Source organism: Myxine glutinosa, chromosome 6, assembly GCF_964187855.1.
Source record: "Myxine glutinosa chromosome 6, kmMyxGlut1.1, whole genome shotgun sequence".
Taxonomy (NCBI): domain Eukaryota; kingdom Metazoa; phylum Chordata; class Myxini; order Myxiniformes; family Myxinidae; genus Myxine; species Myxine glutinosa.
The window spans coordinates 66,040,678-66,059,689 of NC_136266.1; the positions used below are offsets into that span (position 1 = coordinate 66,040,678).

General features: G+C 40.0%; 1 protein-coding gene across 4 annotated transcripts in view; it reads left to right on the forward strand.

Annotated features, from left to right (window-relative positions):
- Positions 1–19,012, forward strand: part of LOC137429903 (retinoic acid receptor beta) — a 219,176-nt gene that overhangs the window by 81,960 nt on the left and 118,204 nt on the right. Inside the window, exon 1 of one of the 4 annotated variants that reach the window (XM_078779954.1) lies at positions 5,666–6,233. The exons of 2 other annotated variants lie outside the window; for them this stretch is intronic. In XM_078779954.1, the coding sequence (XP_078636080.1) occupies positions 6,071–6,233 (163 nt within the window). In that variant the 5' untranslated portion in view covers positions 5,666–6,070. Of the gene's footprint in view, positions 1–5,665; positions 6,234–19,012 lie in introns of those variants that run through there. One more of the 4 variants, XM_068120262.2, reaches the window with a different exon arrangement.

Genomic DNA, 19,012 nt, shown 5'->3' on the forward strand with positions numbered 1-19,012 from the left:
ATATATATATATATATATATATATATATATATATATATATATATATTATATATATATATATATATATATATATTATATATATATATATATATATATATATATATATATATATATATATATATATATATACTCGTATATATATTATTATTATTATGCAGACTTGGCATTTAATATGGAATATATATTTTTTTTCTTGACTTGGGTTTACTTTCTTAACTCAGTATATCAATCTGGTGAGTTTCTTTTACACTTTGGTGATTTATTTGTTAAAAGAACCATGTCACTGATTGTCTGTCGTAGCAAGAAGTCAACAACAGGATTATATCACAGGTGGTGTGGCAAAATGTATGGACAGGTGCATTTGATGATTGGCTTCACAGTCGGGTATACAAGGGTTGTTGCGTTCTGTTTTAGTGGAAAACAACTGCTGCACGTCTCCAAAAGTTATTGCCGCTTCCTCTGGAGATGGTCCGTCAACTCGACAATGCTGTTTGTCATGGAGTGGTGGCTTTACGAATTTACGGCATGAAACAGCGTGCTATTGCTCGGCAGTATGGCATCACTCAAGGTCAGGTGTCAAAGATCCTGAAACGAAATGCTCAGAAGGGTGTCCCTACTCCAATACCGAGGCCAGGACGTCCCCGCAGAACCACAAGGAGGGATGATCGCCAGCTGCACCGGTTAGTCCGCAATGGCCGTACCAAGTCAGCTAATCGGCTTAGGGCTGAGTGGCAGCAACTGACAAATGTGCCTGTATCCAGAAGGCTAGTCAACCAACGACTGGTTCAAGCAGGCTATCGTGCCAGGCGTCCCCTGAGAAAGCCACGCCTGACCAGACAACACCGCCAGCGCCGATTGCAGTGGGCCAGAGAGCACCGTCAATGGCAGCCAGGACACTGGAATCACGTGATCTTCAGTGACGAGTCTAGATTTCTGGTCTATCGTTAAGATGGCCTGCAACAACAAGATAAGATGGCCTAGTGGGCAGACAAGTGCATGAAGCCTACAACAAAGATTGTATAGTGCCAAGAGTCCAAGCTGGAGGTGGTGGGGTGACCGTTTGGGCTGCTTTTCATGCAGGGGGCAAAACTGACCTGGTTGTTCTGAATGGAAACCTGAACCAGTTCATGTACAGGGCCATTCTGGAAGAAACACTGCTTCCATTTGCTCGTGCAGCCTTTCGAGGAAACTTTGTCTTCCAAGATGACAATGCACGGCCTCATCGTGCTCGCATGATCCAACACTTTCTTGCTGACCGTGGTGCAGAGCATATGGAGTGGCCTGCCATGTCCCCGGATATGAATCCGATAGAGAACTTGTGGGCAGAATTAACGCGTCAAATCGACCACTTGGACCAGCAGCCGACCTCTGAGCGTGAATTGCAGCAGGCTATTGTCACTGCATGGCAAGTGATTCCTGTCCAAACCTTGGCAAATCTCGTTGAACAGCATGCCTCAACGTGTACGTGCTCTCCTGAATGCTCGTGGGGGTTACACGAAGTACTGAACTGTAATTTTACTGTCCGTAAATCCAGTCGTAATTTAACTTTTGTTTTTGTTAAAAAATATATTTGGCTAATGTGCAAAATAAAGAGATACTTCTGGAAAACGTACAGAAGTTTAACACCGTACTGTCCATGAATTGAGTTCGATATCAGTTTACATCACTTTCAAGGATCAATTTATTTGTTTCGAAATGTCAAATGTGGTTTTTGTTTCTTTTAAAGGTCACATTAACAAAATCTAGAATAATTTCAACATAATTCCAATGAACTTTTGGTTCTAAGACATCTTGAAAAGTAAGTTCACCCCCACAAAAAAATATTCCATATTAAATGCCAAGTCTGTATATACATAATTATACTGTACACATGTTTGTGTCTGCAGTGGCTTTGGAAACGTACACATGGAAAGCTCGTTGCAATTGTGTATGGAGTTCTCAGATATATGTTCTGCTTCATGAAACCTGCACATTTGCTCCTCGTAATGCTTTTACAAAGCTCTCAGTCATTCGGCTGCATGCATCGAGCAGCCATGGTTAATGAAGCAACGCAATGATGCTACACGTACCATGCTACCGACAGTGCGATATTCCACCTCATTGCAACTTTTCCAATCTGATTGTCCATTTGTGCAACTCTCACAATTGTGTTTCATTTGTTAGCTCGGAACTTGCTTTGGACCCGTACATTAGATCCACTGGCTGAAGATATTGACGCTTCCTCTCAATGTTACGTAACTTTTTTGAGAAGCCATGCTATGGGTGTAAGTATGTAAATTTTCCATGCCCTTCTACCAGCATTCTCTCATTACCTTTCTCTGTGTGGCTACGCAAAAATTTTAGAGAGTGGTTATTTACATGAAATGGCATGTCTGGCATGTGGGCACGTGGAAAACCAAAAGGCTTTGCACCGGTGTTTCGCACACACCTGTGGTTTTACCTGAGCGAACACTCTAATGGAAGAGCAAGTGTACGCACAGTCGTATGGCTAAAGGTATCTTTCTGAAAAAGATATTTTAACAAAACCACGCAGTGAAAATGGCTCGAAGTGTTCTGCTCCTGAAGCTAGCTGGAGTTATTATACAGGTTGGTGCAAAACGTTATCAATTTCTTGACAAGCTCAAGTGAGCTCGGAGAAAGTTTGTGGTTGGAAAACCAACTGCATGGAGCTTGTGAGTCGGTGTACCGCTTGTTGTTTTATGGCGCTTTCCGTACACTTAGCACTGCGCAATGCTTGCTTTATGAAAAGAGCATACGAGAACAGCAACACAATTTGAACTTGCAGATGTAAATGTGGATCCCCTTTTCGAACGATAGTATAAAGTTATCACGTTCAAATGAATGAAGCCAAACAGTAACAAGTAGCGTTTGTTCAAAATGTTACAAACAATGTTACAATGTTACAAACAGTAACATTGCTGAAACACTTTGTTCAAACTTCCTCAACTTAGCAAGAAGAATATTTCCTTTGCGTATATGTGAGAAAGGAAACATTCACTACCTCCATCACCAAAGGTGGATGGAGGTTATATTTTCACCCTTGTCTGTTTGTTTGTTTGTGAACAAGATATCTCTTAAAGTTATGGACGGATTTGGACGAAATTTGGTGGACATGTTGTGTGTGTGACAAGGAAGAATCGATTCAATTTTGGTGAAGATCTGGATCCAGATCCGGCTAGTAGAATTTTTAAGTGATTCTTCACCATTGGGAGATCGGGCCAAAAGCGATACATAGCAGGATATCTCAAAAAGTTGTGGACGGATGATTTTGATTAAATGTGATTCTGTATTGTGATTTTCTGGTCTACTCTGGGATACAAAACGTAAACTGTTCACCTGGCGGAGGTATCCTCTCCACTGAGTGCCGTTCTCGTTGTCATTGCAATCACAAACTACACTGGAGCAGTTAACGTGGACAGATTTGTTAATACTCGTCATCATTTACTGACGCCAATAATGGCATTCAGTAGTTAATATTTTGAAATTGTTGGCAACACTTGCTGCCCACAGTTTAGTTCCACGATGTATTGGGATTGTGCAAAATCTTCGAGTGTTTCTTAACGAGGTCCTCCACACCTGTACGTGGACCTGGGATCGCTCGAAGCCCACAAACGGACGCCATGTTGCCGTAATGCAATTAGCAGGCTCGCAAAGTACCATATTTCATGGACCAGGCGGTCAGACTCAGAGGGAGGCAGCTGCGGCCCAAGCCTCATCCCGCGAACGGCGCCATATTTCAGGCCTAATTGAAACGGAGCCGCATACAAATTGGACGCCTTAATCTGACTAATGATGAAGAATGCAGGTGGAATCTCATCACGCCAAACCGAGATGCGGGGTAATTGCGTTTCTGCCTCGAAATTAACGTGACGGATGGAAAGTCCCATCGCCTATACCGCCATGCTTCCCGCAGTTTCCCCCTGCTATCATGGTCCTCTGGGCTCGTTTTTACTCTGCCATGGCGTCTCTCTCTCTCTCTCTCTCTCTCTCTCTCTCCCCACCCCCCTCTCTCTCTCTCTCTCTCTCTCCCTCCCTCCCCTCTCTCTCTCTCTCTCTCTCTCTCTCTCTCTCTCTCCTTCTCTTGCCCCTGTCTGTTTCTCTGTTTCTCTCTCTCTCTCTCTTTCCCCTGTCTCTCTCTTGCTCTTTCGTGTGTGTGTGTGTGTATGTGTGTGTGTGTATGTGTGTGTGTGTGTGTGTGTGTGTGTGTGTGTGTGTGTGTGTGTGTGTGTGTGTGTGTATGTGTGTGTGTGTGTGTGTGTGTGTGTGTGTGTGTGTGTGTGAATGTATGTCTCTCTCTATCTCTTCCCCTGTCTGTCTCTCATCCTCCCTCACTCTCTCTCCCGCTCTCTCCCCCCTTCCACCTTCTTTCCTTTTTTTAAATATCTCCATTTCCCTCCCACAGTCTTCCTAATTTATAAATTCCCACATTCCCTGCTTAACATTTCATCTGCCACTGCCTCCAATCCTCCGCACTTCATCCTTTTTTATAATATCTTCACATCCTCTCTTTCTCTCTCTCACTCTCCCTCTCGATGTCTCACCAAGTTAATCATATCATGTCCTGCAGTCTCTACTTCAAATTCCTCACCATATTCTGTACATTCTTCACCTTAAATGCTCTTTGCGGTTGTCTCTTCTCAACACTCCATCACGTTGTCACCTCACACTCGATCCCTCATCTTTATCCATTTCTCCTTGATAAAGGTCTCCTTTTGCTATGTCTACCTTTGTTTTTCCTCAACCCTCTCCATTGTGACTGTTTTTCTTCATTACTCAGTCCCCTCTCCCACTGTCCAACCTTATTGTTTTTCGTCCTCATCTCCCCACCTCTCTGCACGTCCCTCTCCCTGAAGTTAATCCCTATTCTTTCCTTTGTTCCTTTTCTCCATAGGTTTTTTTTCCTCAACACCCCTCCCTTCCCTTCCTTAATCGCCTCATGAACCCACGATACTTATTATTCTTATTTGCTTTAATATTGTCCTTCGGTTACAACTCCCCTCCCCCCTCCCTACACCCCCCTAGCATCTGATCTCCAGTGACGGTGTCTATATTACGACGACCCCACGTGCTCCATTGCTTGGTGGTGGTCAGTAATAAACTGGCATGCGCTGATATCTCCCTCGCTCTCTACTTTGTGATTTTCCTCCCCCTACCTACTCCCCTTGAGGCTTTCTGCGTCCGGAGCCTCCACGGCCTCTCCAGGGGGGTCAGTGCGAGGTTGGCAGCGCGAGCGCGGTTCACGCCGAGTTCACGCGCATGGCATTAAGCGCGCGCCCCATTCATCGCTCTGTGAGCGAGAGCCAGCGGGAGGCACGAACCATTCGCACCGACGGCTTGGGGTTGGCGAGTGTACTGAAGGTATCCTAGAGAGAACATGAAAGGTTACACTCGGAGCTAAAATTCCTGGGAAGTTGTGGTATTGTTCATAATAGCCCCTTTATTATGCAATTATGAACCTATACCCACCATAAAAGCTCACATTATTTTATCCGTATAATTTGCACCCCCCCCCCCACCCCTCTCCCTGAGCCCAAGTTTCGCTTCGCCACTTCCCCTCCGCTCCTTTGAGCGTCAGCTGCTGTGAGCAGGCGGGGCAGAGGTGGAGCCTCATGAAGGGCGTGGCCTGTGCGTGATTTGGATCCATTACAAGCTTTTAGGGTTTGTTGTCCGCAGTAACTTATGACCGGTTTGTGGGAAGGGCCTACAGACTTCAAGTGTGGGACGAACAGTCGCTGCACGCAAAGGGGAGGGAGGAAGAGTGCTTGGCCGTGACTTTGGCTCCCGAAAAGAGGAGGAATAGTGCGGAGATGTCCAACCAGGGATTGTGAGTGCGAACACCATGGTCGCTCTCGTTCACTTTGGCACTTTGGCATTGCTCGCCTGTTCAATGTTCTCTTGGTGGTCGGAGTAATGGGGATGATCCTGCAAAGCTTTTCCCACCATTGCATCACATGGGACGAAGCATCGTCCCAGCCGCGACGCCCGCTGAAGTTGGGCGGCCGTGGACCCTTCTCACCTTAGCGGCTACCCGACCTGACTCCGGGCGTCGTGTCACGTGGCAGCCTCGACCATGTATGGCTGCGCGGGAACCTTCGCGGGAGTCTCTCATACCACACACCAGGAACCGTGCGTGTGTGCCGTGCCTCCCGCCTGCCTGCTTCAGCAGCACGGACAGCTCTCGTATCCCGCACCGATGCCCTACCCAGGCTGGCTGCAGTCCGAGGGTGTGCAAAGTATGTGCCCGGAGTGTTCGCGGATAATCTCATTCGCAAAAAGCCACCTCTCCTATCCCTCTCCGCCCGGTTTGTTTGCCCGGCCGCGTATCCCAACAACATCCAAAAATGCCCCTACGGTCCGTTTCCCGTTAGATTGTGTTCGGGTGGTGCACAGCCGGGGCTGGGGGTATGCGGTGGAGGTGGGGGGATTTGGGTTATGACCCTGGTCGGTTAGGTCAACGAGGCTAATCACCTACCTTTTTCAATGCAGAGATTGAAAATATATAGCTTTTTGGTCTTTGGGATTAAAGGGCAGGTCTCAACCGGTGTTTACAAATGCCCCCTTTATATACTAACATTCTGTGAGAGACCTTTTATTCATTCCAGAATTGTCATGTGTCCTGTTAATTTAGTTACATAGTCCAGGCAAGAAACTTCCATTCCTTCGATATATATATATATTTTTTCCCATGAGACGATAACTGTATGTAAAACTCAGGATAACCAAATACAGTGAAGCAAAGTAACGGAAAGTGGAGGTCTCCCACAATTGGAGGTCTGAGACAGTAAAGAGGTGGATTCCATACATAAAATGTTTATCCTGCTCTCGCTAATTATAAAGTGGAGTGGAATCCATAGGGTGACCGCAACCCCCATCATGGCTGCAATCATCCTCATCCTCTCTCACCTCCCCCGTCCCTTTTCTCCTCCCGTGCCCCTGTGGTCCTGGTTACTTCCATCTCTAACTGCAGAATAATGGAACTCCTGGCAAATACATCCAATCAATCCGATTAAAAGGAATCTTTCTGATCTGCACACACCAAATTCCCAGATTGGTTTGACAAAATAGGAGCTCTTTGGTGGTTCCTAACGATTGTGGTGGTTTGGCATGATGATCACAGATGCGGTGTACAAGCTGATTTTCTGCTTTTCCATGGTCACACGACCACATGAATCACCAACATTTTTCAGGGCATAATCCTATTAAAATATGGAACTCGTGGTCACACTCTTATCCATGCCTCGAACCCCTTAAACTAATGGCTTTCCTAAAACAGCCATGTTCAGTACCAATTGGCTGTGATTTATGACCAGCGTTTAACTTGATCACCTTTCTTGGTCACTCACTATTTAATGGGATTAGCCATTCAATTAGAGATGCGAGATGCCATCTTTGATTCATTTGTTAATCAGAAGAGAAACCGTGGATTTAGCCTGAACACAAACAAAATTGTCATAGGTATGTCGCAAGTATTATAATGCACCACGGTTATCTTCATTATGTTTTAATGGTTATCACACATTATTGTTTCACAGTTATCCTATGTTATTGTGTAACGGCTATTGTCCCCCGTCGCACCGCGGACTGAAAGGGGGACTATGGTTTTCCCCTCCGTCCGTGCTTGCGGGTGTGCGTGCGAACGTGCGTGCATGCGTCCGTGCGTGCGTGCGTGCGTAAGCGAAGGATCTTATTCTAATTTGGTGTGCGGGTGCAACCCACGTCAAAATCCAAGATGGCCGCCGCCATGTATGTCTGACGCCATGTATGTCGGAAACTTGTGAGCGGAATATCTTGAAAAATAAGCGAAGTACCAACTTCTAATCTGGTGTGTGGGTGTATCTAGGCATAAGGAAGAACGCTATTGAAAATTGGGTCGCCACGTCAACATCCAAGATGGCCGCCACCATATACATTTCTGAACTTGTGAGCGAAATATCTTGAAAAATAAACGAACTACTAACTTCTAATCTGGTGTGTGGGTGTATCTAGGCATAAGGAATTACGCTATTGAAAATTGGGTCGCCACATCAAAATCCAAGATGGCCGCCGCCATATTTGTCTGAACCTAGTGAGCGGAATATCTTGAAAAATAAGCAAAGTACCAACTTCTAATCTGGTGTGTGGGTGTATCCAGGCATAAGGAACAAGGCTATTGAAAATTGGGTCGCCACGTCAAAATCCAAGATTTCCGCCACCATATATATGTCTGAACCTGGTGAGCGAAATATCTTGAACTAGAACGGGCACTCGGTAGAGCGCATACCTTCGCCGCAGCTACTGTTCTGTACTTGACATGGGAGTGTAGGGAACAGAACAGTGAACAGTTTGGTGCTGATTTCATGCAAATCGGATAAGAATTGACCGAGTTATGACAAAAAACGCACATTTTGCAAGGTCGTGACCCCCCTGACCTTTGACCCGATTGCTCCCAAAATCTAATCAAATGTGTCCCGTATAATAACCAATCATCCCACCAAATTTCATGCAATTCGGTTGAATACTTTTTGAGTTATGCGAATAACATACACACACACACACACACACACAGACATACAAATAAATACACAGCGATCAAAACATAACCTTCCGCTTTTGCGAAGGTAAAAATAAACGAACTACTAACTTCTAATCTGGTGTGTGGGTGTATCTACGCATAAGGGAGAACACTATTGAAAATTGGGTCGCCACGTCAAAATCCAAGATGGCCGCCTTGCGTCTTCCACTTTGTCAACTCACATCACTTCACTGACGGGGGACCGAGGCGTAACGCTTGTCTGACATTATTACCCTGCGCTCGCGAAGCGAAAAGCAGGGTTTGGCCTTTAGTGGCATACGTGCATATGTGTTTGCATTTTTAAATACATTTTTTCGGCAACCGTTGGTCCGATTGACACGAAATTTTACCATAGCAGCGCATCGCCTGTCGATTTTTTTATTCATAATTATGACGTCATAGGTCACGTGGTATGGACGCCATCTTGGAAAAACGTTACACCTCTATATCTCCCAAACCGCTGAATGGAAAAATTGAAACGTGGCTCATTGTCAAGTACTCCCCATGAGGAATAAGACATGTTGATGATGATGTCATTGGTGCTTTCATTATGACGTCATAATTCGACAAGTACAACGCTTGATCTGATCAGTATGAAAAAAAATCCTCTGTAGCTGTTAGTCTGATGGACACGAAATTTTAAGAATGTGAGCGACTCCTCCGGGAGAATTTTTTAAATGATAATTATGACGTCATAGGTCACGTGGCACAGGCGCCATCTTGGAAAAACTTCCCATCTCTATATCTCTGAAACCACTCCATGGAAAAAATTGACACGTTGCTCATTGTCAAGTAGTCCCCATGAGGAATAAGATATGTTAATGATGATGTCATCTGTGCCTTCGTTATGATGTCATAATTCGACATGTACAATACTTATCCAATCATTATGAATGTTTTTAATGATAGTTATGACGTCATAGGCCACATGGTACAGGCGCTATCTTGGAAAAACTTCGCACCTCTATATCTCTGAAACCACTCCATGGAAAAAATTGACACCTTGCTCATTGTCAAGTACTCCCCATGAGGAATTAGATATGTTAATGATGATGTCATCTGTGCCTTCGTTATGATGTCATAATTCGACAAGTACAATACTTATCCGATCATTATGAATATTTTTTTCTCAGCAACTGTTGGTCTGATGGACATGACATTTTCACCATAGGAGCGCCTCCTCATGTAGAATATTTTAACGATAATCATGATGTCATAGTTCATGTGGTACAGGCGCCATCTTGGAAAAACCGAAAACACTGCACTTCTATATCTCCAAAACTGCTCCATCGAAAAAATTGAAACGTGGCTCATTGTAAAGAACTCCATATGGGGAATAGGTGTTGTTAACGATGACGTCATTGGTGTCCTAATTATGATGTCATAATTTGACAGCGACAACGCTTAGTCTGATCAGTTTGAAATGTATTGAGCATGATCTATTCAACAATTATATTAGAGAATATAAATTTATGATGTAATCACTCACGTGGTCTGCCAGCCATATTGGATGAAACAAACAAAAAAACGTTCAAAAACAGAGGAATTGGCACGCACCAAGTTGACTGCACAGGATAAGTATTCTAAGAATACCATCTGGTTGTTTATTGTTAACCTACATTATTGTTTCATGATTATCCTCTATTGTTGTTTAATGATTATCCTAGATTATTGTTTAATAGCTGTCAGACATTATTGTTTAATGATTATCCTGCATTATTGTTCAATGGTTATCAGACATTATTGTTTAATGATTGTCCTACATTATTATTTAATGGTTATCCTGTGTTATTGTTTAATGGTTATCCTACATTATTGTTTAACGTTTATCCTACATTATTATTTACTGGTTATCATAAATGATTGTTTAACAGTTATCTTACATTATTGTTTAATGGTTATCCTTTATTAATGTTTAACAATTATCCTACATTATTGTTTTATGGTTATCATACCATATTGCTTAGTTATCCTACATTATTGTTTTATGGTTATCCCACATTATTATTTGATGGTTATCTTCCATTATGGTTTAATGGTTATTTGACATTAATATTTAACGATTATCATATATTAATGGTTAACAGTTATCCTACATTATTGTTTGATGGTTATTTGACATTACTATTTAACGATTATCACATATTATTGCTTAACAGTTATCCTACATTATAGTTTAATGGTTATCCCACATTATTGTGTCATGGTTATGCCACATTATTGTTCAATTGTTATCCTATGTTAGTGTTTCATGGTTATCCTCCATTATTGTTTCATGGTTGTCTTACATTATTTTGTCATGGTTATCCTATTTAATTATTAAATGATTATCCAATATTATTGTTTAATTGTTATCAGACATTATTGTCAAATGGTTATCCTACATTATTGCTTAATGGTTATCCAACGTTATTGCTTTATGGTTATCCTACATTATTGTTTAATGGTGATCCTATGTCATTGTTTAATGGTTATCCTACATTATTGTTTAATGGTTAATGGTTATCCTACATCAATATTTAATGGTCATCCGACATTATTATTTAATGGTTATCTTCAATTATTATTTAACCATTATTTAACGGTTATCCTACATTATTCTTTAATTATTAATCTACATTATTGTTTAATGGTTATCCTACATTATTGTTTTATGGTTATCCTACATTATTGTTTAATGCTTATTCTACATTATTGTTTAACGGTTATCCTATATTCATGTTTAATGGTTATCCTATATTAATGTTTAACAGTTATCCTACATTATTGTTTTATGGTTATCATACAACATTGTTTAGTTATCCTACATTATTATTTAATGATTATCCCACATTATTGTTTGATTGTTATCCTCCATTATTGTTTAATGGTTATCTGACATTATTATTTAACAGTTATCATATATTAATGTTGAACAGTTATCCCACATTATTGTTTCATGGTTATCCTGCAAAATTGTTTAGTTATTATCCTACATTATTGTTTAATGGTTATCCCACATTATTGGTGAAAGGTCATACTACATTATTGTTTCATGGTTATGCTATATTATTGTGAAACAGTTACCCGATGTTAGTGTTTAATGGTTATCCTCTATTATTGTTTAATGGCTATACTACAATATTTTGTTATGGTTATCCTATTTAATTATTAAATGGTTATCCAATATTATTGTTTAATTGTTATCAGACATTATTGTCAAATGGTTATCCTACATTATTGTTTCATGGTTATCCTCCATTATTGTTTAATGGTAATCCTGTATTATTTTGTTATGGTTATCCTATTTAATTATTAAATGGTTATCCAATATTATTGTTTAATTGTTATTAGACATTATTGTCAAATGGTTATCCTACATTATTGGTTCATGATTATCCCACATTATTGTTTCATGGTTATCCTACATTATTGTTTAACAGTTATCATACATTATTGCTTGACTGTTATCCTAAGTTATTGTTAAATCGTTATCTGACATTGTTTCATGATTATCCCACATTATTGTTTAACGGATATACTCCATAATTGTTCATTGCTTATCCTACATTATTGTTTGATGCTTATCCTGGATTTTTCTTTTATGGTTACCCTACATTATTGGTTAATGAATATCCTACATTATTGTTTGGTGGTTATCCTACATTATTGCGCAATGATTATCCCATATTATTGTTCTATGATTATCCTACGTCATAGTTTAATGGATATCCTACATTATTGTTTTACAGTTATCCTATGTTATTGTTTAATTGTTATCCTTTATTATTGGTTAATGATTATCCTATATTATAGTTTGATGGATATCCTACATTATTGTTTTACAGTTATCATATGTTATTGTTTAATGCTTATCCTACATTATTATTTTAATGCTTACCCTACATTATTGTTTAACGGTTATCCTATATTATTGTTTAATGATTACCCTACATTATTGTTTCATGATTGTCATACATTATTGTTCAACGATTATCCTACATTATTGTTTAATGATTGTCCGACATTATTGTTTAATGATTATCCTACATTATTGTTTAATAATTATCCTACATTTTTGTTTAATGGCAAACCTATATTAATTATTTAATGGTCATCAGACATTATTGTTAATGATTGTCATACATTATTGTTCAATGATTATCCTACATTATTGTTTAATGATTATCCGACATTATTGTTTAACTAGTGGGGTCACCCGTGGGAATCCCACGGGCATGGACATGTGTGACATTTCGACATATTGAGTTAGATGCTGCACATTCATTTTCACAAAATGGTTACTGGCAATTCATCAGATCCAGAAATGGTGTGATGAACACAATTTATTTATTTCACATAATATGTGACCCCTCACTCCTCTCCACCTGACACTCTCCTCTCTCCACCCTCACGCCTCTCCAATCCCACTCCTCCTCACACTCCTCTCCAATACCTCCTCACACTCCTCTCAAATACCTCCTCACACTCCTCTCAAATACCTCCTCACACTCCTCTCAAATACCTCCTCACACTCCTCCAATCCCTCACACTCCTCTCCAATCCCTCACACTCCTCTCCAACTCCTCACACTCCTCTCCAACCACTCACACTCCCCTCCAACCCCTCACACTCCTCTCCAACCCCTCACACTCCTCTCCAATCCCTCACACTCCTCTCCAATCCCTCACACTCCTCTCCAATCCCTCACACTCCTCTCCAATCCCTCACACTCCTCTCCAATCCCTCACACTCCTCTCCAATCCCTCACACTCCTCTCCAATCCCACACACTCCTCTCCAATCCCTCATACTCCCCTCCAATTGCACCTCACTCACCTCTCCAATCGCTCCTCACTCTCCTCTCCAATCAGTCCTCACTCTCCAACCCCTCGCTCCTCTCCAACCCCTAGCCCCTCTCCAACCCCTCGCTCCTCTCCAACCCCTCGCTTCTCTCCAACCCCTCACACTCCTCTCCAATACCTCCTCACACTCCTCTCCAATCGCGCCTCACTCGACTCTCCAATCATGCCTCACTCGACTCTCCAATCGCTCCTCACTCCCCTCTCCAATCGCTCCTCACTCCCCTCTCCAATCGCTCCTCACTCCCCTCTCGAATCGCTCCTCACTCGCCTCTACCAATCGCTCCTCACTCACCTCTCCAATCGCTCCTCACTCGCCTCTCCAATCCCTCGCTCCTCTCCAACCCCACGCTCCTCTCCAACCCCTCGCTCCTCACCAACCCCTTGCTCCTCTCCAACCCCCCGCTCCTCTCCAACCCCTCGCTCCTCTCCAACCCCTCGCTCCTCTCCAATCCTTCGCTCCTCTCCAAACCCATGCTCCTCTCCAACTCCTTGCTCCTATCCAACCCCTCGCTCCTCTCCAATCCCTCGCTCCTCTCCAAACCCACGCTCCTCTCCAACCCCTCGCTCCTCACCAACCCCTCGCTACTCACCAACCCCATGCTCCTCTCCAACCCCTCGCTCCTCACCAACCCCTTGCTCCTCACTAACCCCTCACTCCTCTCCAACTCCTCACTCCTCTCTAACCCCTCGCTCCTCTCTAACCCCTCGCTCCTCTCCAACCCCTCGCTCCTCTCCAACCCCTTGCTCCTCTCCAACCCCTAGCTCCTCTCCAATCCCTCACACTCCTCTCCAATTCCTTATACTCCCCTCCAATCGCGCCTCACTCGCCTCTCCAATCACGCCTCACCCTCCTCTCCAATCGCGATGCTCCTCACTCTCCTCTCCAATCACGCCTCACTCGCCTCTCTAATCGCCCCTCACTCGCCTCTCCAATCGCCCATCACTCGCCTCTCCAATCGCTCCTCACTCTCGTCTCCTATTGGCCCTCACTCTCCAACTCCTCACTCCTCTCCAACCCCTCTCCAATACCTCCTCACACTCCTCTCCAATACCTCCTCACACTCCTCTCCAATTCCTCCTCAAACTCCTCTCAAATACCTCCTCACACTCCTCTCCAATCATGCCTCACACTCCTCTCCAATACCTCCTCACACTCCTCTCCAATACCTCCTCACACTCCTCTCCAATTCCACCTCACACTCCTCTCCAAATTCCTCCTCAAACTCCTCTCCAATACCTCCTCACACTCCTCTCCAATCATGCCTCACACTCCTCTCCAATACCTCCTCACACTCCTCTCCAATCACGCCTCACTTGCCTTTCCAATCGCACCTCACTCTCCTCTCCAATGGCTCCTCACTCGCCTCTCCAATCGCTCCTCACTCACCTCTCCAATCGCTCCTCACTCTCCTCTACAATCGGCTTTTTCCCGTCTCGTTCTCTCGTTTTTCTCCCGTCTCATTCGTTTTCTTGCTGCATCCTGTTCAAGTCTGCGTTCTTCATCGACCGTCTCATTCATTTTGGAAATGGAAGTTTCCATGCAACGTATGAATTGTCACGATCCTCGAGAGGAAGTGTCTCATAATCATCAAATGACAAATGGAAAGTAAATTACATTGTGAAAATTAAAGATTTCAAATAAACCTATTTAAAGTGTATGCGCACATAACTAATAAAAAAAACGAAGAAATATCTCTCGGTAATTTCCTGAAACATATTTTAGTTTTTACTTCCGGATAGTAATGTTGAATGAAATAAGAACGAAGAAATATATGTCGTTTTGTGACGACTGTCATAAAAAGTAATAGTAATATATCTTAACGGAAAAGAAAAATCGAATTTTTAATATATGTCGACATTTTCCCCGACTGTTATTTTAGGCGGTGTATTTTCGTGCATCATCGTAGTGAGATTTTTATAAATATATCTCGGCAATTTCCCGTGTGTGCGTGAATGTTCGCAATTATTTCTGACACCGAGTCTAAAACCATCGATAAAAATTAAATCAGATGGTGAATTCGAGATAAAATTGTGAGGGTGACTCAATGAATGGGCTTCATTTTACAGGCCTTTGAGAAATCATTTCGTTCTATAAACGGAAACTTTCATGGGATTCTCTTCCCGGTTTTTTCAACCGAGTCTAAAACTATGTTAGCGACAGTTAAAAATGAAATGATATATCGAATTAGAGTTGAAATAAACCTGTGTGAGAGAGAAAGACAGCACGGGCCTAACTAAACAGGCCTCAAAGCTATTCGAGTTAATAAAATGGTGGATATATTTGTTTACATGAAGCCTCTCCAAGAATGGGTGGAGCTACTCTGCAAACGGAGTAAGCCACACCCCCGGACAGACAGACAGACAGAATCACCGTAGCCTATTATAATATAGATGATCATCCTGCATTATTGTTTAATGATTATCCTACATTATTGTTTCATGATTATCCTGCATTATTGCTTCATGATTATTCTGCATTATTGTTTAATGATTAACCTACATTATTGTTTCATGAATATCCTACATTATTGTTTCATGATGATCCTGCATTATTGTTTCATGATTATCCTCTATTATTGTTTCATGATTATCCTAGATTATTGTTTAATGATTATCCTACATTATTGTTTCATGATTATCCTACATTATTGTTTCATGGTTATCCTCCATTATTGTTTAATGGTTATCCTATGTTATTGTTTTATGGTTATCAGACATTATTGTTCAATGATTGTCCGACATTATTGTTCAATGATTATCCTACATTATTGTTTCATGATTGTCCTACATTATTGTTTCATGATTGTCCTACATTATTGTTCAATGATTTTCCGACATTATTGTTTAATGATTGTCCTAGTTTATTGTTTCATGGTTATCCGAGATTATTGTTTCATGGTTATCCTAAATTATTGTTTAATGGTTAGCCTAGATTATTCTTTATTGGATATCAGACATTATTGTTGAATGATTATCCTCGATTATTGTTTAATAATTATCTTAGATGATTGTTCAATGATTATCCTAGATTATTGTTTTATGGTTATCCTAGATTATTCTTTATTGGTTATCAGACATTATTGTTGAATGATTGTCCTCGATCATTGTTTAATGATTATCTTAGATGATTGTTCATTGATTATCCTAGATTATTGTTTTATGGTTATCCTAGATTATTGTTTCATGGTTATTCTAGATTATTGTTTCATGATTATCCTACATTATTGTTTAATTATTATCCTACATTATTGTTTAATGGTTATCCTACATTATTGTTTCATGATTATCCTACATTATTGTTTAATGGTTATCCTACATTATTGTTTCATGATTATCCTACATTATTGTCTAATGGTTGTCCTAGATGATTGTTTAATGGTTATCTTAGATTATTGTTTAATAGCTGTCAGACATTATTGTTTAATGATTTATCCTGCATTATCATTTCATGATTATCCTCCATTATTGTTTAATTATTATCCTACATTATTGTTTAATGGTTATCCTACATTATTGTTTCATAATTATCCTACATTATTGTTTCATGATTATCCTATTATTGTTTAATGGTTATCCTAGATTATTGTTTCATGGTTATCCTAAATTATTGTGTGATGGTTATCCTCGATTATTGTTTAATGGTTATCAGACATTATTGTTCAATGGTTATCAGACATTATTGTTTAATGATTATCCTAGATTATTGTTTAATGGTCATCCTAGATTATTGTTTAATGGTTATCAGACATTATTGTTCAATTATTATCCTAGCTTATTCTTTTATGGTTATTAGACATTATTGTTTAATGGGTATCCTATGTTATTGTTTAATGATTGTCATATGTTATTGTTTAATGATTATCCTAGATTATTGTTTAATGGTTATCCTAGATTATTGTTTAATAGCTGTCAGACATTATTGTTTAATGATTATCCTGCATTATTGTTCAATGGTTATCAGACATTATTGTTTAATGATTGTCCTACATTATTGTTTAATGGTTATCCTGTGTTATTGTTTAATGGTTATCAGACATTATTGTTGAATGGTTATCCTATATTATTGTTTAATGGTTATCAGACATTATTGTTTCATGATTGTCCTACATTATTGTTTCATGATTATCCTAGATTATTGTTTAATGGTTATCCTAGATTATTGTTTAATGGTTATCCTAGATTATTGTTTGATTGTTATCCTATATTATTGTTTAATGGTTATCAGACATTATTGTTTAATGATTGTCCTACGTTATTGTTTAATGATTATCCTAGATTATTGTTTAATGGTTATCCTAGATTATTGTTTAATGGTTATCAGACATTATTGTTAAATGATTGTCCTACATTATTGTTTAATGATTATCCTCGATCATTGTTTAATGGTTATACTAGATTATTGTTTAATGGTTATCCTAGATTATTGTTTAATGGTTATCCTAGATGATTGTTTAATGGTTATCCTAGATTATTGTTTAATGGTTATCCTATATTATTGTTTAATGGTTATCAGACATAATTGTTAAATGATTGTCCTACATTGTTGTTTAATGATTATCCTCGATCATTGTTTAATGGTGATCAATCCCTGGTGTTGGGCTAGCGGCTAGGGTGCCGGCTTAGGATCCAAGGATACCTGGGTTCGAATCCCGGTCGATCGCTGAATTAACGCCAGGGGGGTTGACTCAGCCTGTCATCTTTCCGAGGTCAGCTAATTGAGTACCAGTTCACTGGTAATTCCCTGTTTGTCGTTAAAGGCGGCAAAAAGGGTTGGCGTCAGGAAGGGCATCCGGCCGTAAAACATTGCTTCAAATAGGGGACCGAAAAACAACAACAACCACGGTTCCCGAAAAAGGCCAACCCCCGCTTTGCGGGGAAAAATGGCCTCTAAAGGTGGTTTTTTATTTTTTATTTTTTAATGGTGATACTAGATTATTGTTTAATGATTATCCTAGATTATTGTTTAATCGTTATCCTAGATTATTGTTTAATCGTTATCCTATATTATTGTTTAATGGTTATACTAGATTATTGTTTAATGGTTATCCTAGATTATTGTTTAATCGTTATCCTAGATTATTGTTTAATCATTATCCTATATTATTGTTTAATGGTTATACTAGATTATTGTTTAATGGTTATCCTCGATCATTGTTTAATGGTTATACTAGATTATTGTTTAATGGTTATACTAGATTATTGTTTAATGGTTATACTAGATTATTGTTTAATGGTTATACTAGATTATTGTTTAATGGTTATACTAGATTATTGTTTAATCGTTATCCTATATTATTGTTTAATGGTTATACTAGATTATTGTTTAATGGTTATCCTCGATCATTGTTTAATGGTTATACTAGATTATTGTTTAATGGTTATACTAGATTATTGTTTAATGGTTATACTAGATTATTGTTTAATCGTTATCCTAGTTTATTGTTTAATCGTTATCCTATATTATTGTTTAATGGTTGTACTAGATTATTGTTTAATGGTTATCCTCGATCATTGTGTAATGGTTATACTAGATTATTGTTTAATGGTTATACTAGATTATTGTTTAATGGTTATACTAGATTATTGTTTAATGGTTATCCTAGATTATTGTTTAATGG